This window comes from Microcaecilia unicolor, chromosome 1 (genome assembly GCF_901765095.1).
Source record: "Microcaecilia unicolor chromosome 1, aMicUni1.1, whole genome shotgun sequence".
Lineage (NCBI taxonomy): Eukaryota > Metazoa > Chordata > Amphibia > Gymnophiona > Siphonopidae > Microcaecilia > Microcaecilia unicolor.
The window spans coordinates 254,290,938-254,317,412 of record NC_044031.1 but is presented as its reverse complement, the minus strand read 5'-3'; the positions used below and the strand labels follow the sequence as shown (position 1 = coordinate 254,317,412).

At 49.6% G+C, this 26,475-nt stretch overlaps 1 protein-coding gene across 1 annotated transcript in view; it reads left to right on the top strand.

Annotated features, from left to right (window-relative positions):
• LOC115475052 (DNA topoisomerase 2-beta-like) overlaps positions 1–26,475 on the top strand; it is a 91,172-nt gene that overhangs the window by 5,574 nt on the left and 59,123 nt on the right. Inside the window, exon 2 of the mRNA XM_030210817.1 lies at positions 25,946–26,119. Within this exon, the coding sequence (XP_030066677.1) occupies positions 25,946–26,119 (174 nt within the window). The remainder of the gene's footprint in view (positions 1–25,945; positions 26,120–26,475) is intronic.

Genomic DNA, 26,475 nt, shown 5'->3' with positions numbered 1-26,475 from the left:
GCTGATCCTGCATCTGCGCAAAATTACAGGCCCACGCATGTTTACCAACTAAAATGATAGAACGGTTGGTGCTTAAACAATTGTCAATATTTGGTGAAGATACTAATATTGTACATTCTCAACAAGTGGGATTTTGTAATGGAAACAGTACAGAAACAATTTTGTTGTTTTCTGAGTGAAACTCATGAGTTGTTAGTAGGTATATTGCACTTGCAGTTTCACTGGACTTAGCATCAGCGTTTGATCCTATTGATCATAACCTGTTGTTACAAAGATTAAGGGCCAGATGCACTAAACCTTAACGACCCTTAACGAAGAAACTTTCAACCGTAGCATGCATCAAAGGCCATTTTCCGACAAAGCTAGCAGCTAACGAAACCGGAATGCAAACGAGAAACTACCATTGAAATGTTGACAATTTGGAATGCACTAACCATACCGATGATAGCAACGAATCACTTAACATCAGAAATTTAACGTGAGTTCAGACCTGTCGTTAAGGCCTGAGCTGTCATCTCCCTGCTGCCCCCTGCACCATGAAAAACCAAATTGCTGGCATGTTTAAAAAGAAAAGTGGCTCCTCGCTTCCCTTCCGGAGGCGGAGCATGGCAGGAGGCGGAGCAGTGTTGTGAGAAAGAAGAAGAGAGACAGGAAGGGAGGGGGGCCCGGCGCTGCAAAAGTTTTGATTTGTATTGAGCTTTTATTTCATATGCAGGGAGAAGCGGGGAGCAGCAGCGACCTCGGGCGGGGGGGGGGGGGGGGGGGCAAGGCCATCCATACAGGACGCTCCTGATGAGCGCCTTTGCCCCCTCCCAATCCTTTTTATGTTTGTTTCATTTTTTATTTTAGGCACAGGGAAGCGGGGAGCCACGTGTTTTTTTGTTGTTGCTGTTTTGGACATTTGTGGCATGCGCAGAGCAGCCAGCATAACGCTTGGCTGCTCTGCTCATGCTTTGCTTTAGGGGCCGATTACTGACGGGGATAACGAATCTTTCATACATTGTACTTTTCAATACCGCACCGAACATGTGCGACTTGTTTTTTTGGTGCATGCTTCGTTTTTTCAAATTTGTTAAGGACTAACGTTTTAGATTTTTTTACGTATGGTTGATGCATCTGGGCCTAAGTTCTATAGGAATTTCTTCTACTGTTTTGACATGGTTTAGCTTATTTAGAAAAAAGAGAACATATGAGGTGTCAGTAGACCATGTAATTTCCAAGAACTGTTGTTTAATGTGGGGTACTGCAGGGTTCTGCCTTATAGCCAGCTCTTTACTATCTTTATTGCACCATTGTTAACGATTATTCAAGAATTTGGAGTTAAGGTCTGTTGCTGTGTGGATGACATATTAATAGTAGTGAAAATAGATCCTTTAAAGTTTAATCTGACTGTACTACAAAATTGTTTAACTGCAGTTGTCCATTGGTTGAAAGAAAATCGCCTGGTTTTGTATATAGATGAAATCTTGACATGTTGGATTACTGGTCAGGGGTCTCAGCCAACCTTGGTGCCAACTTTATTAGTTAAGGCTGTTCCATCCGTTGCTACTTTTAGGTATCTGGGGATAATAGCAGATTCACAATTGACTTTTAATGATCATCCTATATAATAATTCTCACCTCTAACGTTCTAATGTGCCTGGGACCGTGGCTCCCTCGGAGGTGGTCTGCTAGGCAGTTTAGAATGCACTGACGTCAGTGATGTCACTGACAACTGATTCCAAGGCAAGGGGAGGAGTAGGGAAACACGCGGAATGTGTTTTCCTACTCCTCCCCCTGCCTACCAATCAGCTCTCAGTGCCCCCGCCTCGACGCATCACCCAAGACCCTCCCCCCCGGCGCATCACCAAAGCCCCTACCCCCCCCTCTCGGGCACATCAACGCCCTCTCCACCCGCAGCCGCCAATACTAACGCTGTCCGGCCGCTGCTGCTTCTCCTGTGGAGCAGCAGCGGCCGGTACAAAAAGAAAAAAGCCAAAAAATGATTTTTAACCTGAAACGCGGCTCCGTAGACAGCCATCTGGCATTGGCTGTCGTCACTGCAGCCGCTCCTCCTCTCCCCTCCACGTCACTGCCCCTGCAGGAAGACCCCGGAGGAGCGCAGCGATGTCAGAGGGGAGAGGAGGAGTGGCTGCAGAGATGACAGCCAATGCCAGATGGCTGTCTACGGAGCCGTGTTTCAGGTTTAAAATCTTTTTTTGGCTTTTTTCTTTTTGTACCGGCTGCTGCTGCTCAACAGGAGATGCAGCAGCGGCCGGGTAGCGTTAGTATTGGTGGCTGCGGGTGGCGAGGGGGTTGATGTGCCCGAGGGGGGGGGGTAGGGGTTTGGGTGATGCGCTGGGAGGGATAGGGGTTTGGGTGATGTGCCGAGGGGGAAGGGGAGGGTCGCTGGACATGGGTGGCTGCAGGGGGAGAGGAGGGTTGCTGGATATGGATGGCTGCAGGAGGGGCAGGGAAGAGGGAGGTGGGGAGGGGGTCCTGAGACCAGATGGGTGGCTGCAGGGGAGACAGAAGGGACGCTGCAGGGGGGGGCATGGGGAGAGGAGGGTCGCTGGACATGGGTGGCTGCAGGAGGGGCAGGGGAGAGAGGTGGGTCGCTGGACATGGGTGGCTACAGGGGGGGGCAAGGGGAAAGGAGAGGAGGGTCGTTGGACATGGGTGGCTGCAGGGGGGCAGGGGAGAGAGGTGGGTCGCTGGACATGGGTGGCTACAGGGGGGGCAAGGGGAAAGGAGAGGAGGGTCGTTGGACATGGGTAGCTGCAGGGGGAGAGGAGGGTTGCTGGACATGGGTGGCTGCAGGGGGAGCAGGGGAGAGAGGAGGGCCGCTGCACATGCGTGGCTGCAGGGGCAGAGGAGGGTTGGTGGGGAGGGGGTCCTGAGACCAGATGGGTAGCTGCAGGGGGGGCAGGGGAGACAGGAAGGACGCTGCAGTGGGGGGATTACCTTGCTAACGCCCGTTTCATTGCCTACCGAAACGGGCCTTTTATACTAGTATATCAGAAGTTAGTAAAAACGTTTTTTGTATATTAAGATTACACCCAGTGAAACATTACTTTGATGAAAAAAACTTTACATACATTGCTTCATGTACTGTTTCCAAGATGGACTATGATAATGTACAGGCCGGGTGTTTAAAATCTAACCTCAAGCGTTTGCAAACCATGCAGAGTGCTGCTCTTAGACTGTTAGGTAACTACAGAAAATTTGATCATATTACTTGCTTTATTTGAAATATCATTGATTACCTATGAAATACAGAGTTGGTTTTAAATGCTCTTGTCCACAAGGCATATTATACCTAGAGGCCAATCTATTTACATTCATTGACCATTGCACACACTCCAGCCAGAGTCTTAAGATCTTTACAGGATCATAGGATGATTATACCACACTTAAAAAAGAACTAAATAGACCTCAACAAGAGCAAAATCCTTTTTTATTTGGCCCCTTCTTTGTGGTATGGTCTCCTTATTATATTCATGCAGAGGCAAATTTTATAGTTTAATAAGATCCTTCAACCAGGCCTTTAACGCAGAAAGTAAATGATACCGGCTGCATATATTATAGCAGGACGTGTTTATCCACTCCTACCCTAGCCAAGATAATTTTCAAGTGCCTTTCTGATTGCATTTGCAACTTTTTAACTAGTTCCTTATTTTCTTACTCCTGTTACTGTGCCATAGATCTATTCCATCTTTGCTTACACCCTATGCTATCTATTAAAATGTTTTATTGTCTACTAGTTAAAAAAGGCCCGTTTCTGACACAAATGAAACGGGCACTAGGAAGGGTTTCCTCGGAGTGTGTATGTTTGAGAGAGTGTGTGTCAGAGTGAGTGTGTGAGAGAGAGTGAATGTGCGAGTGTGTGTGTGTCAGAGAGTGAGACTAGGTGGGAGTGTGTGTGTTGTGGTTTGGCCGTGGGTGTGTGGCAGTGCGGTGGCAAGTTTAGGGGGTATGCCTGTTTACTTTTGATATTCACCCCAGTCCCCTCCCCCAACTGTTCTGTTCTCCCTAGCTTTTGCAGCTGCCTGACCTTCCTCAGAAATTTGAGTTATTACAAAACAAAAACAACCCAATACTGGGCTTTGCTGTGGTGGACTTCCAGTTTCTTAGTGCGTGTTACCTTTGTGGGAGAGTGAACCGGCTCCAGCTTCTCCCTCTTTGCCTTTGCTCCTTCCGGGGTTTTTGTTTTTGTTGTTTCCTTTCTTACTCCGTTACAGCGTCTGTGGGTGTGTGAGAGAAAGAGATGTTGAATTTCACTGTTACACTTTCTGTATTCAGGGGGTTGGGGGAGGGACTGTGTGTCTGTGAGTGAGAAAGAGAGATGCTGTCTGTCCATGGCAGTGTGTGTATGTTTGTGTGGGTAGTTTGCTTGTGTGTATAGGTGTGAGTGAGAGATGCTGATTGTCCATATTAGATGTTGTGTATTTATTTGGACGGGAGTGGGGGGGGGGGGGGGGGGAGTCTGTGCGTGTCAGTGGGAGACAGAAATGTGAATTCACCACGGCACTCAGGTGGGTTCGTTGCAGGCAGTTTTTGTTCTTATGAGAAGACGGAGAGATCCGTTGCAGGCAGTTGTTAAAATCCGAAGATGGAGTTCTCCGGGGGGGGGGGGGGGGGGGGGGGGGCAGAGACAGCGTAATTAGAGGGCGGGGCAGTTTGACCGTTCACAGGATAAGATGCGAGTTGGCTGTAGGCGTGGACCATGGGTGACGTAATGGGCGGGGCTGAGGGCGGGCCAGTTTGTCCGATCACAGTAGAAGGTGCGAGTTGGCTGCATCCGTGGACCATGGGGGAATCTACCGATCTGCATTGTGTGCTGGTGACGGTAAGCCCCCGCCTCCACCTCGCTGTGTTCTGTTAAAGACCCCGCCGCACTTTGCTGCCTTCAATCTGATTGATCAGGCGATCTTTGCTTTTAAAGGAAATCTTGCATTGCGGGACTTTGCCCTGTAGGAGAAGGAGGATTTTAAGGGTAGCTGAGTTATTGTTTTGTTTGGGAGTGTGTGAGTTGCATGAGCAATCAGTGCTGCCATTTTCGGGGTGAGGGGTTTGTCGGGAGTAGGGTACCGTTGTTCCACATTATTGTATGTGTTTTGGCTATGAAGCCGTTTGTGAGGAAGGTGGCGACTGTTTTTTTTTTGGGGGGGGAGGGTTGAAGTGGGAGGGAAGTTCTTTGAGATGCTGGCGACGTTTGGAGAATGGTTAGTTTTTTTGTTAGCCTGCAAGTGGATTTCTGTTGGTGTGTGTAAGTTGGAGGGAGGTTGGTTGAGGTGCCGGGTACGTTGGGACAGTGGTTAGTTTTGTGTGGGAGGGCGTTTGATAGGTAGGCTGAAACTGTGTTTCTTGGGCTCTGTTTGTGCCGTCACAAACCGAGAGCAGGAGCATGGGCTTCCAGTGATGTTCCTCGTCTCCGTGCTGCAGAGAAAGTGACCGGTTGTGTAGCACATTCTCCTCCCTTGTTCCGATGCAGTCATCCTCCGCAGTTAGCACACACTGGCGTCGACACCTCGGTTCTCTGAGCCTGTGACTTCTGCTGGTGTGCCTGCTAGAGAGGCTGACGCCAGTTGTAGGGGGCTGCTCCTGGTGTGGTGTTCCGTTCGTCTACCTCCTCTGTCGGGTGAGCGATGCGATTGGATGAGTGTCAGTGCTCCGCCCTCGACGTCATAACGTGATGAGAGGGCAGGGCAGACACTCATGGGGGAACAGCGATCTACACAACTACGGAAGTTGGCTTTATTAGAACGTTGGAGTTGCGAATTATGTCTGGATGGGGCGTGGCTGAGGGCGGGTCTATGAGTGAGGGTGAGTGGTGCTGACAGCCTAGCTTACGAACAGTACAGGGCTTCAGTGCTTCCCTGCCACGGAGCGAGCTTCAGAACGTTGGAGGTGGGAATTATTTATATAGATTGTGTTGGCATTGTAATATAGCATACTATGCTATACTTTGTATTATTTGAATATTTTTACTACTGTAATTGTCTATTCCATAGCATCCCACAGATCAATCCAGAGATTTGTGGGTTATGTCCGTCTGCCAGCAGGTAAAGAGAGAGAACTTCAGAGGTTTACTATATGTGGTCATGTGCAGCCACCTTAACCTCGGTGTTCTATTTGGCAGGTGGATGGTCATAACCGTGCATCTCTGGATTGCTTCGCTTCTGTCCTGGTCCCCCAGGTCCGATAGAGCTTTTGGGGTTGAGGCGGCCCGGGTCTAGGTGTACACCTGGTGGCGCCAGTTCCCTCCCTTCACCCCCCATCAGTCCCCTCCTAGTCTGCCTTGAGGTACCTTGACTGAGACTGAGATTTGCACCGGCTCCCTCTCCTGCCTCTTAAAAAAAAAAAAAAAAATCTCACAGCCTGCTCACATTAGCACAGCGGGCTTATGCCAATTTTATAGTCCTAGCTGTGGTGTGAGGAGATCAAACTTGGCTCCTGTAGCAGATTCCCGAAGGCTTTGGCCTTTGCTTTGATGGTGGTGGTGGGGTCTTTGCAAGGGGAATTAAGGTTATAGTTTGGTTTGGAATAGGAAGGGAGTTGGAGAACGAATTGGGTTGTATACTCTGGATGCCTGGTGGTGTCTGGGCTTACATGATACTTTGCTTGTCTTGTAGAGGGATGTTGGACGTGAGGGCTGGACATTGGGTCCTCTGATTACAGGATACTGGTTATGTCTTTCAAGAAATGCTGGAATTGGGATGGCACCCTCCTTGAGGGTTTGTTCCTGGAATGTAGCAGGGGTTAATTCTCCCATAAAATGAGGAAAGATTGTGCAAGCATTAAAACAGAAAGGAGTACACGTGGCCTGTTTTCAAGAGATCCATCTTAATGATATTGAACCTCAAAAATTGAAACATGGTTGGGTGGGGAAAGGGGTGTAATCTTATGGTACTTCCCATAGCGCTGGGGTGGCTATACTGCTTAGTTTTTATTCAGATCCATAAAACTTTGCAAGATACAGATGTTAGATTTGTTCTGCTTCATTTGACCATTCAGAATACCGAGTTAGTCATCCTGAATGTCTATGCCCCTAATATTTTTAATATGGACTTCTATCTTCATCTGGCAAAGCTTGGTAGCCCTTATTTGCATATCTCATTTATGGTGGTGGATGATTTTAATGCTATGATAGATCCTTCTGTTAAGTCACGAAAACCTATTCCAGTTGATTTAAGGGATAGTAGAGATCTTAGACAATTTTGTAATGTCTTGGATTTAGTTGACCCATGCATATTTTGCACCCTTTGGATAAAGATTTCACCCATGTTGCCCGGGTGCATCTGGTCATGTCATGGATTATATGTTTGCCACAGCTACCACGCTCCCCTCCCTTAAAGTGGTGGTAATTGACCTTCCTACTTTATCGGAGCATGCTGTTATATGTCTGGATGTCCAGGGGATTCTGGGAGGCTGAGAGGCTGGAAGTAGTTGGTGGTTTCCTACCTTCTTTATAGTAATTCTCTATAGAGGCAATTTATAGTCCAGAAATGGAAACAATATTTCTCCGAGGACAAGCAGGCTGCTTGTTCTCACGACTGGGTGACGTCCGCGGCAGCCTCCTTTTCTGCGTGAGGAGCATTTGGCTCGCTTTGCAATGCCTAAAGTAGATGCCCTAGTCACTGCAGTGACAAAGAGAACTACCCTCCCTGTGGAAGGAGGAGTTGCCCTGAAGGATATACAAGACTGTAGGCTGGAAGCAGCACTTAAACGGTCCTTTGAAATTGCAGGTCTTACTGTTCGGGCGTCTGCATGCAGTTGTTATGCTGCTAGAGCCTGCCTGGCGTGGTTGCAACAGGCAGTGGAACAGCCCGGAGATGGAGCGGAGCCCTTCTCGGATGTGGCTCCGTGGCTGGAGTCGGCCTTGTCCTTTTTGGCTGATGCCCTTTATGATATTGTCAGAGCTTCGACTAAACAAATGGCAGTAGCAGTGGCGGCTCCCCGTCTTATTTGGCTACGACATTGGGCAGCGGACATGGCCTCTAAGCAAAGGTTGGTGAAGTTGCCCTTCAAGGCCTTCTCCTATTTGGTGAGGAGTTGGAAAAAAAAATTGTTAAAGGCCTGGGAGATCCTAAACCCTAGCGCTTGCCCGAAGATAGGCCGAGGCCTTCCTCCAAGGGCCAGGCGGTCCACTCCTCTGATAGACCTCGCTTCCGTGAAGCTAGAAGGTACCGCCCGGGGCGTTCTGCTGGGTTCACTTCTCGTTCCTGTTTTTCAGCAGAGGAGCTCCTTTCGCTCGGACAGGCGTTCCGCAGCCACTGGCTCTAGACCTGGAGTTCAGGGGCGACCCTCTCGATGGTGCGCCGGCCCCCTCCTCGCTTCCTGTCATCGGAGGACGTCTTTCCCTATTTACCGAGGAGTGGGCCAATATTTCCTCAGATCAGTGGGTTCTGGACCTGATCAGAGATGGCTACAGAATAGAATTCAACGCCCTAGTAAGAGACATGTTTGTGGAGTCCCGATGCGGTTCTGCCGCCAAACGGGCGGTGGTAGAGGAGACTTTACAAGGTCTGATTCAGTTAGGGGCAGTGTCCCTGGTACCTCCCGCCGAACACGGCTATGGCCGATACTCCATCTACTTTGTGGTGCCGCGAAAAGGAGGGTCTTTTCGCCCTATTCTGGACTTAAAAGAATTAAACAAGTCCCTGAGAGTGCGGCATTTCCACATGGAAACCCTGCGCTCCGTCATTGCTGTGGTACAGCCAGGAGAGTTTCTCACGTCTCTAGACCTGAAAGAAGCTTACTTGCACATACCAATTTGGCCCCCGCACCAGAAGTTTCTGAGGTTTGCGGTGTTGGGAAAACATTTCCAGTTCTGGGCCTTGCCTTTTGGCCTCGCCACAGCTCCCCGAACCTTTTTGAAGGTAATGGTGGTAGTAGCTGCTTTGCTCAGACGAGAAGGTATCAGGGTTCACCCGTACCTAGACGACTGGCTCATCAGAGCAGACTCTGTGACAGAGAGCTATCAAACTACAGCCAGAGTGGTGTCAGTACTTCAATCTCTAGGCTGGGTCGTCAATATGGCCAAAAGTCACCTGACCCCCTCGCAGTCTCTAGAATATTTGGGGACCAGGTTCGACACAGACTCGGGCTATGTATACCTACCCGAGCTAAGGTGGTGCAAGCTTCAGAATCAGGTCCGTCTGCTCCTGAGGATGCCCCGCCCGCGATATTGGGACATTGTCCAGCTGCTGGGATCAATGACAGCCACATTGGAAGTGGTGCCCTGGGCAAGAGCGCACCTGAGACCTCTACAGTATTCCCTACTCCAAAGATGGTCTCCAGTTTCTCAGGATTATCAATGCAGACTTTCTTGGCTCCCTGCGGCCCGACTCAGCATGGAGTGGTGGCTGTCAGACAGCATGCTGCGGCGAGGAATGCCGCTGGCGCTCCCCGATTGGTGTCTAGTAGTGACAGATGCCAGCCTGAAGGGCTGGGGCGCACATTGCAAGGGGAAGCATGCCCAAGGTCTATGGACATCCGAGGAGTCGGAGTGGTCCATCAACTGCCTGGAGTTGAAAGCGGTGTTTCAGGCGCTTCTGGCCTTTCAAGTGACCCTGGAAAGATTGGCTGTCAGAGTGATGTCGGACAACACGACAGCAGTGGCCTACATAAATTGGCGCAGGCCGAACAGATTTGCCACTGGGCCGAGCTGCATCTTCAGTTTCTGTCGGCAGCTCACATTGCAGGTCAGAGCAACGTGCAAGCTGATTATCTAAGCAGGCATCAGATCGATCCAGCAGAATGGGAACTAGCAGACGACGTATTCCTGCAGATATGTGCCAAATTGAGCAAGCCCGTGATGGATCTTATGGCGACAAGTTCAAATGCCAAAGTCCCGTGCTTCTTCAGCAGATGGAGAGATCCTCGCTCGGCAGGGTTGGATGCCTTGACTCAGCCCTGGCCTCCGGGCCTACTATATGTGTTCCCTCCGTGGCCCTTGATAGGGCGCGTGCTCCTGCGGATTCGGCTGCACCCAGGAGAAGTGGTCCTCATCGCCCCGGATTGGCCCAGGAGGCCTTGGTATGCGGACCTCCGACAGATGCTAGTGGAGGCTCCCCTTCCTTTACCTCTGGTACCGAACCTGTTGTCACAGGGCCCGGTAGCCATGGAACTTTGGTCTTATGGCATGGCGATTGAGAGGGCGCAATTGAGGGACAAAGGCTATTCAAACACAGTCATTTCCACTCTCCTGCAGGCCCGCAAGCGTTCCACTTCCGTGGCTTATGCCAGGATTTGGCGCCAGTTTGAGTCTTGGTGTGCTTCAAAAGCGATCACACCCATGCGGGCTCCTGTCTCGCCGATTCTGGACTTTTTGCAGGATGGTGTACAGAAAGGCTTGGCCTATAATTCCCTGCGGGTGCAAGTGGCAGCGTTGGCTTCCCTTCGTGGTAAGGTTGAAGGCGTGTCTTTAGCTGCTCATCCAGATGTGGCACGGTTTCTTAGTGGGGTGCTTCGGCTCCGGCCTTCCGTGCGAGCACCCTGTCCAACTTGGAACCTGGGGCTAGTTTTGAAGGCCCTGCAGGCTTCTCCTTTTGAGCCGCTTCGGCGAGCATCGGAGAAAGATTTGACACTAAAAGCCGTTTTTCTTGTGGCCATTACTTCGGCGAGACGGGTGTCAGAGCTCCAGGCGCTGTCCTGTAGAGACCCATTTCTGCAATTCTCAGAGACGGGGGTCACGGTTCGGACCGTGCCTTCCTTCATGCCTAAGGTGGTTTCAGCGTTTCACCTAAACCAGCCTATTTTCTTGCCCTCCTTTGATAAGGAGAAGTTTCCAGAATCTTTTGGGCAGTTGCACCTATTGGATGTGCGCAGGACTCTGCTGCAGTATCTGCGAGTTACTATCTCTTTCAGGACCTATGATCATTTGTTTGTTTTGCTATCAGGTCCTCGCAGAGGGTCTCCAGCGTCTAAAGCCACTATTGCCCGCTGGCTCAAAGAAACTATCTTTTCAGCTTATCTGCTTGCCGGCCGGTCTCCGCCTGTAGCCTCTAAGGCGCATTCTACCAGAGCGATTTCTTCCTCTTGGGCTGAAACTGGAGCACTCTCTCGTCAAGAGATATGCAGTGCAGCAACATGGGCTTCTAAGCTCTCTTTTGCCGACATTACAGGCTGGATGTGGCTGCTAGGAGGGATGTGCGTTTTGGAGCACAAGTGCTAGCGCGTGGTGTGACCTGTTTCTACCCTGTATAGAGATTGCTTTGTTACGTCCCATACGTAATGGCTTCATCTGCTTGATGACAAGGAAGGGAAAATTAGGTTCTTACCTTGGTAATTTTCTTTCCTTTAGCCATAACAGATGAAGCCATGAGCCCTCCCTGTATGATTGTCTGTATGCTGTGAATCTGTTTCAGGTTCTGTTCTTGTTTCCTGAAGTTCCTTCCTTGGGAGAAAGTTGGAAAACAGTCTTCAGGATTCATGTTCACTTATAGGAGGATGAGTCCATTCCCTCCAGTTTGTTTTGGAGGATGAGTTTATTCCCTCCAGGAGGTTGCGTGTATCCCCTCCACTTATACAATAAGGAGGACGAGTTTATTCCCTCCAGGAGGATGTGTTCATTCCCTCCTTTTGAGTTCATGCCCTTGTTAATGGGCCATCGTTCACTGTGAGGAAAGTTCATGTTATTCCCATTGCGGTTTACCATACTGCTTTGGAAGCTTCAAATACTGAAGAGGCAGTGGAGCTGGCTGGCCATGAGGCGAAAAGTTGAGTGCTCTCTATCTCCCCCTGCTGGTTGATGGACACAACCTATGTGTAATGGCTTCATCTGCTATGACTAAAGGAAAGAAAATTACCAAGGTAAGAACCTAATTTTCCCTTCCCCTTCTGAGTGTGGCGCACCCCCCTTTTTCCCCCCCGTGGTCGGGCTATGAGGATTCTGAGGGTTCTGGCAGAACTTCTTGGGGTGAGGAGCCAGAGTCGGGTGCAGAATTGCCACAGGAGCTTGATGATCCGTCTGCGGTGAGGATTTTCCACCGCGAGGAACTGCCAGCGCTTATTTCAGATGCCTTACAAACCCTCTTGATTGAAAATCCTGGGAGTGGCACAGCCTCCTCTGTTAATCCAAGGATGGCTATTACCAGAAAGCCTGCTCGAGCCTTTCCTTTGCATGACTCCATTCAAGAGCTTATTTCGGCTCAATGGGCTGACCTCGAGGGACCTTTGAAGGTTGCCAGGGCTATGGGGCAATTATACCCTCTGAGTGAGGAACATTTGGCTCGCTTTGCAATGCCTAAAGTGGATGCCCTGGTCACGGCTGTGACAAAGAGAACTACCCTCCCTGTTGAAGTAGGTGTTGACCTGAAGGATATTCAAGACCGCAGGCTTGATTCAGCTCTGAAGCAGTCCTTTGATTTGGCAGGTCTCACTGTTCGGGCATCTGCATGCAGTTGTTATGCTGCTAGAGCCTGCCTGGCTTGGTTACAGCAGGCAGTGGAACAGCCCGGTGATGGAGCGGAGACCTTATCTGAAGTGGCTCCGTGGATGGAGTCGGCCTTTCCTTTTTGGCTGACGCCCTTTATGATATGGTCAGAGCTTCGGCTAAACAAATGGCTGTAGCAGTGGCGGCTCACCGCGCTCTTTGGCTACGACATTGGGTAGCGGACATGGCCTCTAAGCAAAGGTTGGTGAAGTTGCCCTTTCAAGGCCTTCTCCTGTTTGGTGAGGAGCTGGAAAACATTGTTAAAGGCCTGGGGGATTCCAAACCTCAGCGCTTGCCCGAAGATAGGCCGAAGCCTTCCTCTAAGGGTCAGGCGGTCCGCTCCTCTTACAGACCTCGCTTCCGTGAAGCTAGAAGGTACCGCCCGGGGCGTGCTGCTGGGTTCACTTTGCGTGCCCGCTTTCAGCAGAGAAACTCCTTTCGCTCGGACAAACGTTCCGCAGCTGCCGGTTCAAGGCCTGGAGTTCAGGGGCGACCCTTTCAATGATGGTGCGCCGGCCTCCTCCTCGTTTTCTGTCATCGGAGGAAGACTTTCCCTCTTTTTCGAGGAGTGGGCCAAAATCTCTGCAGATCAGTGGGTCTTGGACCTGATTAGAGACGGGATACCGAATAGAATTTGATGCCCCGGTGAGAGACGTGTTTGTGGAGTCCCGATGCGGTTCTGCCGCCAAACGGGCGGCAGTAGAGGAGACTTTGCACAGTCTGTGCCCGATCCTGAACTTAAAATAGCTAAACAAGTTCTTAAGAGTGCGGCATTTTCACATGGAAACCCTGCGCTCCGTCATTGCGATGGTACAGCCAGGAGAGTTTCTCACGTCTCTGGACCTGAAAGACGCTTACTTGCACATACCAATTTGGCCCCCGCACCAGAAGTTTCTGAGGTTTGCGGTGTTGGGAAAACCATTTCCAGTTTCGGGCCTTGCCTTTTGGCCTCGCCACAGCTCCCCGAACCTTCTCCAAGGTAATGGTGGTAGTAGCTGCCTTTCTCAGGCGAGAGGGTATCTGGGTTCACCCGTACCTAGACAACTGGCTCATCAGAGCAGACTCAGAAAAGAGTCATCTAGCTACAGCCAGAGTGGTTTCAGTCCTTCAATCTCTAGGCTGGGTCGTCAATATGGCCAAAAGTTACCTGACCCCCTGGGGCCAGGTTCGAAACAGCCTCGGGCTATGGGTTTCTTCCCGAGCATAGGCGGTGCAAGTTTCAGAGTCAGGTCCGTCTGCTCCTGAGGATGCCCCGCTCGCGAGCTTGGGACATTGTTCAGCTGTTGATCGATGATGGCCACCTTGGAAGTGGTGCTATGGGCGAGAGCGCACCTGAGACCTCTACAGTATTCTCTACTTCAGCGATGGTCTCCAGTATCTCAGGATTATCAGTGCAGACTTTCTTGGCTCCCTGTGGCCCGCCTCAGTGTGGAGTGGTGGCTCTCGGGCAGCATGTTGCGGCAGGGAATGCCGCTGGTGCTCCCCAATTGGTGCTTAGTGGTGACAGATGCCAGCCTGAAGGGCTGGGGCGCACATTGCCAGGGGAAGCATGCCCAGGGTCTGTGGATGCCCGATGAGTCAGAGTGGTCTATCAACCGCCTGGAGTTGAAAGCGGTGTTTCTGGCTCTTCCGGCCTTTCAAGTGACCCTGGAAAGATTGGCTGTCCGAGTGATGTCGGACAACATGACAGCAGTGGCCTACATAAATTGACAAGGCGGCACTCAGTGCAGAACTCTAGCCGCGCAGGCCGAACAAATTTGCCACTGGGCCGAGCCGCATCTACAGTCCCTGTCAGCAGCTCACATTGCAGGTCAGAGCAACGTGCAAGCCGACTATCTAAGCAGGCATCAGATCGATCCAGTGGAGTGGGAACTAGCAGACTATGTATTCCTGCAGATATGTGCCAAATGGGGCAAGCCAGTGATGGATCTTATGGCATCCAGTTCCAATGCCAAAGTCCCGTCCTTCTTCAGCAGACGGAGGGATCCTCGCTCTGCCAGGTTGGATGCCTTGGTTCAACCCTGGCCCCTGGGCTTGCTGTATGTGTTCCCTCCTTGGCCCTTGATAGGACGAGTGCTCCTGCAGATTCGGCTGCATCCAGGAGAAGTGGTGCTCATCGCCCTGGATTGGCCCAGGAGGCCTTGGTATGCGGACCTCCGACAGATGCTGTTGGAGGCTCCCTTTCCGTTACCTCTGGTTCCGCACCTGTTGTCACAGGGTCCGGTGGCCATGGAGGACGCCTGCCGCTTTGGTCTTATGGCAATTGAGAGGGCGCAATTGAGAGATAAAGGCTACTCAAATAAGGTAATTTCCACTCTCCTGCAGGCCCGTAAGCGCTCCACTTCTGTGGCTTATGCCAGGATTTGGCACCAGTTTGAAGTCTGGTGTGTTTCAAGAGCGCTTTCTCCGTTGCGGGCTCCTGTCTCGCCGATTCTGGGCTTTTTGCAGGATGGTGTACACAAAGGCTTGGCCTATAATTCCCTGCGGGTGCAAGTGGCAGCATTGGCCTCCCTTCGTGGCAAGGTTGAAGGCGTGTCTTTAACTGCTCATCCAGATGTGGCACGGTTTCTTAGAGGGGTGCTTCGGCTCCGTCCTCCCGTGCGGGCACCTTGTCCAGCTTGGAACCTGGGGTTAGTATTGAAGGCCCTTCAGGGGGCTCCCTTTGAACCGCTTCGGCGTGCTTCAGAGAAAGATTTGACACTGAAGGCCGTCTTTTTAGTGGCCATTAGCTCGGCGAGACGGGTGTCAGAGCTCCAGGCGCTGTCCTGTAGAGACCCTTTTCTGCAATTCTCAGTCAGACGGTTCGGACTGTGTCTTCCTTCATGCCTAAGGTGGTTTCAGTGTTTCACCTAAACCAGCCTGTTTTTCTTCCCTCCTTTGTTGAGGAGGAGTTTCCAGATTCATTTGGGCTGTTGCACCTTTTGGATGCGCGCAGGACTCTGTTGCAGTATCTGCGAGTTACAAATTCTTTCATGACCTCTGATCATCTTTTTGTGCTGTTTGCAGGTCCTCGCAGAGGGTCTTCAGCGTCTAAAGCCACTGTTGCCCGTTGGCTCAAAGAAGCTATCTTTTCAGCATATCTGCTGTCTGGCCGGGCTCCGCCTGAAGCCTTTATGGCACATTCCACAAGTGCGATTTCCTCTTCCTGGGCGGAAACTGGAGCACTATCTCTTCATGAGATTTGCAGTGCTGCAACATGGGCTTCTAAGCTCTCTTTTGCTGACATTACAGGCTGGATGTGGCTGCCAGGAGGGATGCGCGTTTTGGAGCACAGGTGCTAGCGCGTGGTGTGGCTTGTTCCCACCCTATTTAGGGATTGCTTTGTTACATCCCATACGTAATGGCTTCATCTGCTTGATGACAAGGAAGGGAAAATTAGGTTCTTACCATGATAATTTTCTTTCCTTTAGTCATAGCAGATGAAGTCATGAGCCCTCCCTGTATGATTGTCTGTATTGCAGCGATTCTGATTTTAGATGCTGTTCTTGTTTCCTGAAGTTATATTCCTTCCTTGGGGAGTCGGAAAACAGTCTTCAGGATTCTTGTTACAGTTATAGGAGGATGAGTTCATTCTCTCCAGTTCATGTTTTGGGAGGATGAGTTTATTCCCTCCAGGAGGATGCAAGTATTCCCTCCATTTATACAAAGTGGAGGACGAGTTCATTCCCTCCAGGAGGATGAGTTCATTCCTTCCTTTTGTTGAGTTTATGCCCTTGTTAAGGGGCCATCGTTTGCTGTGAGGAAAGTTCATGTTGTTCCCATTGCGGTTTGCCATATTTCTTTGGAAGCTTCAAATACTGAAGAGGCAGTGGAGCTAGCTGGCCATGAGGCACTGTGAAAAGTTGAGTGCGCTCTATCTCCCCCTGCTGGTTGATGGACACAACCCATACGTAATGGCTTCATCTGCTATGACTAAAGGAAAGAAAATTATCATGGTAAGAACCTAATTTTCCCTTCTTTCGGTGGCACACATAGCTGGGGTTAAGAATGTACAGGCAGACTTCCTCAGCCACAGCTGGTTCAACCTTCAACTATCTGGTATCCAGATAATTTACCCCCACTCTTACAGAGAATAAAACAACCCAGAAGTAGATGGGTTACATTGGGCTCTGGCACTCCCTAATAGGATGCCCTTACAAAATAACTGTGCTGCATTGAAAAATGTTGCGTCTTTCATATGGTGCAGTAGTCTGATTCAGATGAATGACTGAAGGTTGCCCGACTCCCCGCGACTTGGCTTATGGGTTCTTCTTTTATTATAAGAGTCCGCTGGCCTGGGATGCTCTTAAGGATCGAGCCATGGCTTGTTATTCTGCTGGAGCTAAGAGTTACAAATAGCTAAGCTATTCTGCTGATTTCCCCCCCACCCCCCCCCCCCCCCCCCCCCCCCCCCCCCCCCCCCCCCCCCCCCCCCCCCCCCCCCCCCCCCCCCCCCTTTTCCAAAGCCCTGATCACTTATCCAGGGGAAGTGGCTCAATGAGGCCGGATGACTAGCAGTGGCCCCTGAAGTTTCTGCTAGCTGGAGTTTTTTTGGGGTTTCCTCACCACCCTCCATTGTAGCAGGGTTTCCATGGCTGGCGTTCTGGCCTAGGTGCCTGGAATTGGCAGTTGGTAGGAGCTTAGCTTGACAGGTTCTTAGCCCCTCATAAGCTTACTTATTTCTATTCCCTCCATTTCTGGGACTAATTCATAAAGACATGCTGTGAAGCTGGCTCAGAATGCCAGTTCTACCATGAAATTAACGTGAAAATTTTGGCTGCCATGTAGTAAGCAAAATGCATACAAATTACCGGCAGTAATCTGCAGCTCATTGCAAAATGTCACCTTTCCTCTCCGCGCCTGAGCAATAACTGACTCTGGTACTGAAGGGAAAGATGACATAAAAAAAAAAAAACCCAGAAAACAAATGATCTGCATCAGGCCCCACCCCTTATGCCCTGGTAACCGACCCCCAACTTAAAACACATCTGGTGCCTAGTGCCACCTCAAGTTAATATCTTTTAAAGGAGACAAGAGCAATGCCTAATTGCTTCAGCCTTTAGCTGCACAGTTACTCAAAATAATGGTGCCTAACCCCATGTGATACATCCTGGGATGCACCAGGCAGGATCAGTTTGCCATATAAGAGAAATTCTCCTTTATTTGGTAGTTGGGGAGTGATTATATTGTTAGTTGGCAGCGGTATGGCAGACTGATCCTGTCTGGTGCATCCCAGGGTGCACTGTGTGAAGCTGGGTGCTGCCGTCTTTCCCATCCACAAGGCTTACAGTCCTGAAATTTCCCACTTCGCTGTTATCACTGTCACGAAGAGGGGCATCATTGGTCCTCCAATCCTGTGTGTTGAAGTACTTTTCAAACTGCTATGCTGTGCTTATTTCATTAGAAAGCCATTCAAGCTTTTTCTGAGCGGCTTTCCTTTATTGTGACATTAAATTTGAGTGGAAAGTTAAATTCTGTTGTAAATTGCCTTGATTTATTTTGTAACTAAAGGCAATTTTATCAGATGTCAATAAACCATAGCCTTAAACCATTTAATGTTTTTTTAGAACTCTTTGCTTAGTTGTCTGAAATACTGAAGCAAGTTAAAATCAGACTTCTTATTTTTAGGAGCTCTTTACAGTAATTGGAGAATGCCCTATGTTGGTGCAGATATCCATCTGCGTTTTTTGCTATAATTAGGCATGCCTTTATTTTTTATTTGTAGAAATTTCTTGCAAAGTACATACAAAATATTATTCTATATCATGAAAATACTTTGCTACTGTGCAGTGTAGAATTCTGCTTTTCTCACGCAGTTTTGTGGAGTCTGAATATGATCTGCTTTTGGCGGTCTCCGTCTCCCTCCCCCTTTCTGCACACGCGCCACTACAATGCGGCAAGAGAGGAATTGCACAGCTGCACATCAGGCTGTTTTCACCTTCTCTGCTGGGTCTCCAGCAGTTCCTTTAAGCTGCGAGGCTCAAATGAACAGTCGGGCCCAGAATGGAAGGAGGAAGAAGAAGCCGATGTGTGACTGCAGCGCCTCTTTTGCCATGTTGTAATGGTATCTGTGTAGGTAGACAGGGGGGAGGGAGGGAGTACCTGGTAAAAATGTGGATAGAGTGTGCGCGTGTGCTATGGGCAGGGGGTGGAGGGCTTTAGGAAGGTGCATGGGGTGGTGTATGCCATGAGAAAGGTGGGAGGGGGCTGAAGTAAGGTGGGTGGGGTGGTGTATACTGTGGGAGTGGCCTGAAGCAAGGTGGATGGGGGATGTGTGCACTTGTGGGGGGGGGGGGGGGAGAGAGCCATTTTAATGGAGGAGTTCTGCACAAGAAAATTACAAATGTGCAGAATTTTTAATTTTTTTGTGCAGAATTGCATCAGGAGTAATCAAAGGAAAACAAAAGCTGATGGGTTACAAAAAGAAGAAGAAAAGGCAGACACGCACTTTTTCATGAAAATATTCTGCGTATAAAATGAGGATGGACATAAATCATGACATCCTTTTCTGTTTCTCAGCTTACAACAAAGGTGATGGGTGAGCAGTTGCTCTTATGAAGCAGCTAGTGTTTTCCTTCCCTTCTTTCCCTTCTGTGGGACTTGGTGGAGGGGTGTGGAAATTGTTTAAGTGGGTGATGGGGAAACTAAAGGAATTTGGAGAAAGAGGGAGAGCTGATACCTTTAATTTTTCTCTCGCATGTAAATACTTAGGTATTTTGTAATCTTCAAATGTTCTACTGAGTGTGTAGGTTAATATTGCCTTGAATGAATCCCTTTATAAAGGTAGTCAATAAATTCCAATTAATAATAAACATTGGAAACTTTTCCCCATGTGTTTGTAAAGACATTAATACAATACAGTGATTTATATTTCACAATTTACCAGGAGGTGTAATGCAGATTACAGTAAAAATAAATCTAGAACTCAAGGAAGGAAAACATTCATTTCTGAAGTTAAAATATATAAAATAGAGAAAAAACCCGATCTAATATATCCTTAGAAATTTCCCAAACAGTTATGTTTTCAGCAGCTTGTGGAATTTAAGGTAAGATTATAATCTCAGTTCTAAGGGTAAGGGAATTCATAATTTAGTGACCTGATAGCTGAAAGCAGCAGGATAAATTCATGTTATCATATACTAACATTTGGGGAAAGTGAAGTAGCAAATTGTTCATAGAATGGAAACACCTTAAAAGTTTCCGAGGTAAATACAAAGGAGGTTAATAGATGAGAGCCAGATTGTGTAGTATATGGAAAACAATTGTACAGAGTTTAAAAATACGGAGAGCACGTATCAGCAACCAATATAATGTGCTGCCTGAAAATGCCCATTGTCATTTACAGGAATTTTTGTTTTGTTTTTGAAGTTTGTTTTTGGTTATATTTTTTGTTATGGGAGCAATATCAGAAAAAGTCACCTACTTTCACTTTTTCCTAGTACTGCATGCATGTGCACACTAATTCATGCATGTCCTTTTTGCATATACAACTCTTTGCAAATAGTACATACTATAAAGGACATGAAACTCAGTTTCCTTGTCATCAACATCAGATGAATCGATTAACTAATGGGTTATATCCACCTACCAGCAGGTGGAGATAGAGAACACTGAAAAATCACAGTGACTTGGACGGCTAGCCCCTTCTGCCTTCAGTATATCTCTATCTCCCAGCAGGTATGGATGTCGCTTGATCAGCTCCTGGATTTCTGCCTGGGGTGGCTCCTGTGCTTTGCCAGTTGAGGGGGGGGGGGTGTTGTGACTGGTGGTGCCCACTTTGAAGGCATACTTGGTTTTGTTCCCTGTCCCTGCCTTACCCCATTCCCCCTCCTCCTGGAGTCCCTTTGTTGCTGCCTGCCTCCAGCTTTCCTCACAGTATTAAAAAAAAATAAAGCGCGCTTTTACAGCGTTGCTGTTCTGAGGCTTTCTCCAGAGATTCTGGTTCAGTGCAGCTTGACCGGAGCTCGTTGACTCGGTCTTCTGAGGTGAGAGTGGTGCCCAGCTCCTTCGTGGAGGTTCCCGCAGACAGCGTTCTGTTCGGGATAAGTTTTGGTGCGAAGCTAACGTTTTATTTCTATATTTCCGTCCAGGCGGGCGATGGCTGCTGAAGGCGTTGAGCGCTGCTCCCGCTGTGGTAACCACAGGTCAGCAGCGGATCTTTGCAGTACGTGCTCCTTAGACGCTCGTGCTAGTACGGGCATGCTGAGCGGTGATTCTTCCCACTCGATGGAGCTGGCAGCGGGCGCCATTTTGGAAGTGCCGCGTGACTCGACCCACGCGGTTGCGGAGGAGTCTGAGTGCAGGGGGATGCCTCGTTCCGGGGTTGCTAGAGGAGCTCTTTCCTCCACTTCTAATTCAGGGGCGGAGGGCCAGGGTGAGTTTTTCTCCCCTGAATTTGTGCTGCTGATGCATAAGGCCTTTATGTTAAAATGAACTCTGCCGGAGGCGTCCGACACTACGTTGCGGACTGGATTCCCTCCAGGTTTTGATAGTCCAGTGTTGGCTGCTGAGTTTCCTCCTTCCCCCGAGCGTTGGACTGACGCTAAACGTAGGTGGGTAAATTCCCCATCTGAGGGTGGCACCTCTCCTTCCCCCCCTCTCTGGTCAGGCTGTGGGAAGTCTGAGGAGTCTGGAGGCCCTCATGGACAGATGATCCAGATGAGGGTCCCTGTTTGCAACAGGATTTGGATGATCCTAAAGCGGTATGGATTTTCCATCGCGATGAGCTGCCAGCGCTCATTTCTGATGCCTTGCAGGCCCTTTCTATTGAAGATCGGTCGAGGGCGATGCCTCCTCTGTTAATCCTAGGATGGCTAGTACTAAGAAGCCTTCTCGGGCATTTCCTGTGCATGACTCCATCTAAGAGCTTATTTCTGCTCCATGGTCTGACCCTGATGGGCCTTTGAAGGTTGCCAGGGCAATGGGTCAGCTTTACCCTCTGAGTGAGGATCACTTGGCCCCTTTGGGGATGCCTAAAGTGGATGCGTTGGTCATGGCCGTGATTAAAAAGACCGCTCTCCTGGTGGAGGGAGGGGTCGCTTTGAAATATATGCAGGACTGGCAGCTAGAATCCGAGTTGAAGCGGCCCTTTGAAATCTTGGGTCTTTCCTTGAGGGCGGCGATTGCAGTACCTATGCAGCCCGAGCCTGTCTTTCCTGGTTACAGCAGGCGGGTGTTATGCCCGAGGATGGTGCGGGTCCCTCTCTGAGGTTGACCCGCGTATGGAGTCTGCCCTGTCTTTTTGGCTGATACCCTTTATGATCTGGTCAGAGCTTCGGCTAAGCAGATGTCTGTGGCAGTTGCTGCCCGCCGCCTTCTTTGGCTGCGGCATTGAACGGCTGACATGGCCTCTAAGCAGAGGCTGATGAGGTTTCCCTGTCGGGGCCTTCTGTTGGAGAGGAATTGGAGAAGATTGTTTAAGACCTAGGGGCCTCTAAGTCTCAGCGGTTACCTGAGGATAGGCCGCGGCTTTCTTCCAAAAGCTCTGCTTTCCGTCCTCTTCCAGGCCACGTTTCCGCGAAGCTTGCAGGTTTCGCCCGGGGCGCTCTGCTGGGTTTTCTCAATGTGCCCGTTATCAGCAGAGGAACTCCTGTCACTCGGACAAGCGTTCCACAGCGGCCGGCCAAGGCCAGGAGTTCAGGGGCGTCCTGCACAATGATGGGACCCGGTCCGCTCGTCGATTCCTGCAGTAAGGGATCGTCTTTCCCTCTTCGAGGAGTGGACCAAGATTTCTTCGGATCAGTGGGTCCTGGACCTGATCAGAGAAGGCTACTGATTTGGAATTCGGAGCCCCGGTGAGAGACGCTTTTATGGAGTCCGGATGTGGCACTGCTGTCAAACGGGCGGCGGTAGAGGAGACCTTGCAAGTCTTGCTCGGAGCGGGTTTTCCTGTGCCTCCCGCCAAACGCGGCTGCAGTCGCTACTGTATTTATTTTGTGGCCCCTCGAAATGGCAGGTCTTTCAGACCAGTCCTCGACTTACAAAGAGTCAATGAGGCCCTAAGAGTGTGACACTTTCGCATGGAAACCCTGCGCTCCGTCATTTTGGCGGTACAGCCAGGAGAGTTTCTCACGTCTCTGGACCTCAAGGAAGCGTATTTGCAAATGCCTATTTGGCCTCCGCATCAGCGGTTTCTCCGGTTTGCGGTTTTGGGCCAACATTTCCAGTTTCGGGCCTAGCCTTTCGGCCTAGCCACAGCTCCCCGTGCCTTTTCCAAGGTGATGGTGGTGGTAGCTGTCTTTCTCAGGCGAGAGGGTGTCAGAGTTCACCCGTATCTTGACGACTGGCTCATCAGGGCGGATTCGGCAGACGAGAGTTGTCTCGCCATGACCAGAGTGATAACGGTTCTTCAGACTCTGGGCTGGGTGATCAATTTGCCCAAAAGTCACCTGACCCCCTTTCAGGCTCTCGAGTATTTGCTGGTACGGTTCGACACGGCCTTGGGGTTCGTCTTCCTCCCCGACCACAGGCGATGCAAGCTTCAGAATCAGATCCGTTTGCTCTTGCGGATGCCTCGCTCTCGAGTTTGGGACTTTGTTCAGCTCCTGGGGTCAATGATGGCCACCATGAAGATGGTTCCCTGGGCGAGAGCTCACTTGAGGCCGCTGCAGATTGCTCTGCTCCAGCAATGGTCTCCGATTTCCCAGGAATACCAGTGCAGACTAACGTGACTCCCTGCGGACCGGCACAGTATGGATTGGTGGCTCTGCGACTGGAGGCTGCGACTGGGAAGGCCGCTCACGCTTCCTTCTTGGTGCCTAGTGTTAACGGATGCCAGCCTTTCGGGCTGGGGAGCTCATTTACAGGGAAGCTGTGCTCAGGGTCAGTGGGCATTCGTGGAAGCGGGGTGGTCCATCAATCGCTGGGAACTGAGAGCGATAGTCCAGGCTCTTCTAGCCTTCCACAAGACTCTGGAGGGGCTTCCTGTTCGAGTTCTGTCAGACAACTCGACAGCAGTGGCCTACTTCAATCGCCAGGGCGGCACTCTGTGCAGGGCCCTGGCCGCGGAGGCCGCTCAGATTTTTCAATGAGCCGAGCTCCTTTTGCATCTGCTGTCCACAGCTCTCATAGCAGGTCTGAGCAATCTGCAAGCCGATTTCCTCAGCAGGCATCAAATCGACCCGGCAGAATGGGAACTGGCAGAAGAAGTTTTTCTTCAGATTTGTGTCAAATGGGGGACTCCCGGATTGGATCTAATGGCGTCAAGTGCAAACGCCAAAGTCCCTTGCTTTTTCAGCAGAAGGAGAGTTCCTCGCTCGGCGGGGTTGGATGCACTGGCTCAACCCTGGCCCTCGGGCCTCCTGTATGTGTTCCCTCCTTGGCCCTTGATCGGGCGAGTCCTCCTGCGGATTCGATTGCACCGAGGATTGTTGATTCTCATCACTCCGGATTGGCCAAGGTGTATGTGGTACGTGGATCTCCATCGGTTGTGGTGGAGGCTCCATTTTCTTTGCATCTGGTGCCGAACCTATTGGTTCAAGGTCCAGTCTCTATGGAGGATCCCTATCGATTTGGTCTTACGGCCTGGTTCTTGAGAGAGCGCAATTGAGAGTCAAGGGCTACTCTAACAAGGTTATCTCCACTCTCTTGCAGGCCTGCAGGCGGTCTACCTCCGCAGCTTATGCTCGGATCTGGCGCAAGTTTGAGGCGTGGTGTATTTCAAAAGCGGTCACGCCCATGCTGGCTACAGTCTCATTGGTCCTGGACTTTTTGCAGGACGGCTTACAAAAAGGCCTGGCTTACAATTCCCTTCGGGTTCAAGTGGCAGCGTTGGCATGCCTCCGAGGGAATGTCTCTGACTTGTCCCTTGCTGCTCATTCGGACTTTCTCCGATTTCTCAGAGGGGCGCTTTGGGTCTGTCCTCCTGTGCGGTCGCCGTGTCCGGCCTGGAACCTGGGGCTGGTGTTGAAGGCTATTCAGTGTTCACCTTTCGAGCCGCTTCAGCGAGCTTCTTAGAAGGATGTGACTTTCAAGGCAGTCTTTTTGGTGGCCATGACATTGGCTAGTCGCGTATCTGAGCTTCAGGCGCTTTCCTGTCGGGCTCCTTTTCTACAGTGCTCGGAGTCCGGGGTAACGGTACATACCGTGCCTGCCTTCCTGCCTAAGGTGGTTTCAGCGTTTCATCTGAACCAGCCCATTTTTCTACCTTCCTTTTCTAGGGAGGACTTTCCGGATCTCTTTGGGCAGTTGCGTCTTTTGGATGTCCGCAGGGCCCTGTTGCTGTATTTACAGATGTCAAATGACTTCAGGATTTCTGATCGCCTTTTTATATTGTTGACGGGTCCGCAATGCGGGTGTTCGGCGTCTAAGGCCGCTGTAGCCCGTTGGCTCAGGGAAGTCATTTTTTCTGCATATCTGATTTCAGGTCGGTCTCCACCTGAAGCGTTTAAAGCGCATTCCACGAGAGTGATTTCCTCCTCGTGGGCTGAAACGGGTGTCTTTTCTCTTCAAGAGATCTGTCGTGCGGCTACTTGGGTTTCTCAGCTCTCGTTTGTACGACATTACAGACTGGATGTTGCTGCGAATCAGGTCGCACATTTTGGAGCACAAGTGCTTGCTCGCGGAGTTGCCTGTTCCCACCCTACTTAGGGAGTGCTTTTGTACATCCCATCAGTTAATGGATTCATCTGCTGTTGATGACAAGGAAGGGAAAATTAGGTTCTTACCTTTGGTAATTTTCTTTCCTTTAGTCACAGCAGATGAATCCATGATCCCTCCCTGTCTGATTTTGTTTTTGTTGTTCAGATCCTTCATGCAGATATTGTATCTCAGGAGTTGAAGATCAGTTCTCAGAGTTTCTACATGCTGTTCTATCACAGGAGGTTGAGAATGTCCCTCCTTTGTTTGGTTATTGCTCAGGTTCTGGGACGTTTGTTCACTGTGAGGAAAGTTTGTTAATTTACTTTTCTTTCTCACTCTGCTTTTGAAGTTTCATATACTGAAGGTAGAAGGGGCTAGCTGTCCAAGGTCACTGTGGTTTTTGTGTTCTCTATCTCCACCTGCTGGTAGGCGGATATAACCCATCAGTTAATGGATTCATTTGCTGTGACTAAAGGAAAGAAAATTACCAAGGTAAGAACCTAATTTTCCCTTCTGTGTGTGTTTTTGTTTTTCTTTCCCTTGTTTTTTTTTCCCCTTGACTTTTTTTTGGAGTGGTGGCAGGACATCGTGAAGTAACAAGGGACATACATTGCATTTCCTATGTCATTTCAAACAAATGCACATCCCTTTCAGGATTGCTGTGCTTCACTTCCCTAAAATATTTTAAAAATGTTTTTGTTTCTAATGTTTTTTCCCCCTCTTTTCTTGTGGGATCTCCTTCCCAATTGTTTCTTTCCTGCACTGTTGTCATAAGCCACCTGTATCTTGCATTTCATCACGTTTCCTTTCTTTACTTTCTGTTCCCACCAATGATACTGCAGTTCTGCTTTGTTGTAATGGAGTGGAAATCTTGAACTTAAGTGTGTCAAATGTAAGTGGCTGCAGAAGTTAACATTTACCTTGTTATACTGAAACGTGACTACTAAAGAACAACCTTTTGCTTTGTAGACTTTGTTTGATAATCAAAACAACGGTGTAAAGAAGGAAGAGACTATCACAAGTAATAAAAATGATATTTCTAAGAAGATGTCAGTTGAGAGAGTTTATCAGAAAAAGACACAACTAGAGCACATCCTTCTCCGTCCTGACACATATATTGGCTCAGTGGAACCGGTAACACAGGTACGTTTTTTTTGAAATCTGGAATGTTGTTTGTAGGTTATTCAGCAAGTTTGTGTGTACTAGCAGAGCTTTTATTGTGCTCTGGCTTTGCAGTAACATCAGTTTTTAGGTAATTGTATCAATTTTGCAGTGTCTGTTGGGAATAAATTATTAAAAGCTTTCCATCATGAAGTACCGTTTTATGACAAGAAGTATTTGTGCATATATGTGATAGGCCAGTGTTCTTCAAAGCAAGGCACATGAGAGTTTTTTTTTGTCTGTGGTCCTTGCATTGAGAAAACTGCCTTTCATTTCATAGCTTCCCACTATTCCAGAACTTGTGGGAATAGTTAGGTCGAGCAACGTCACAGTGCAGT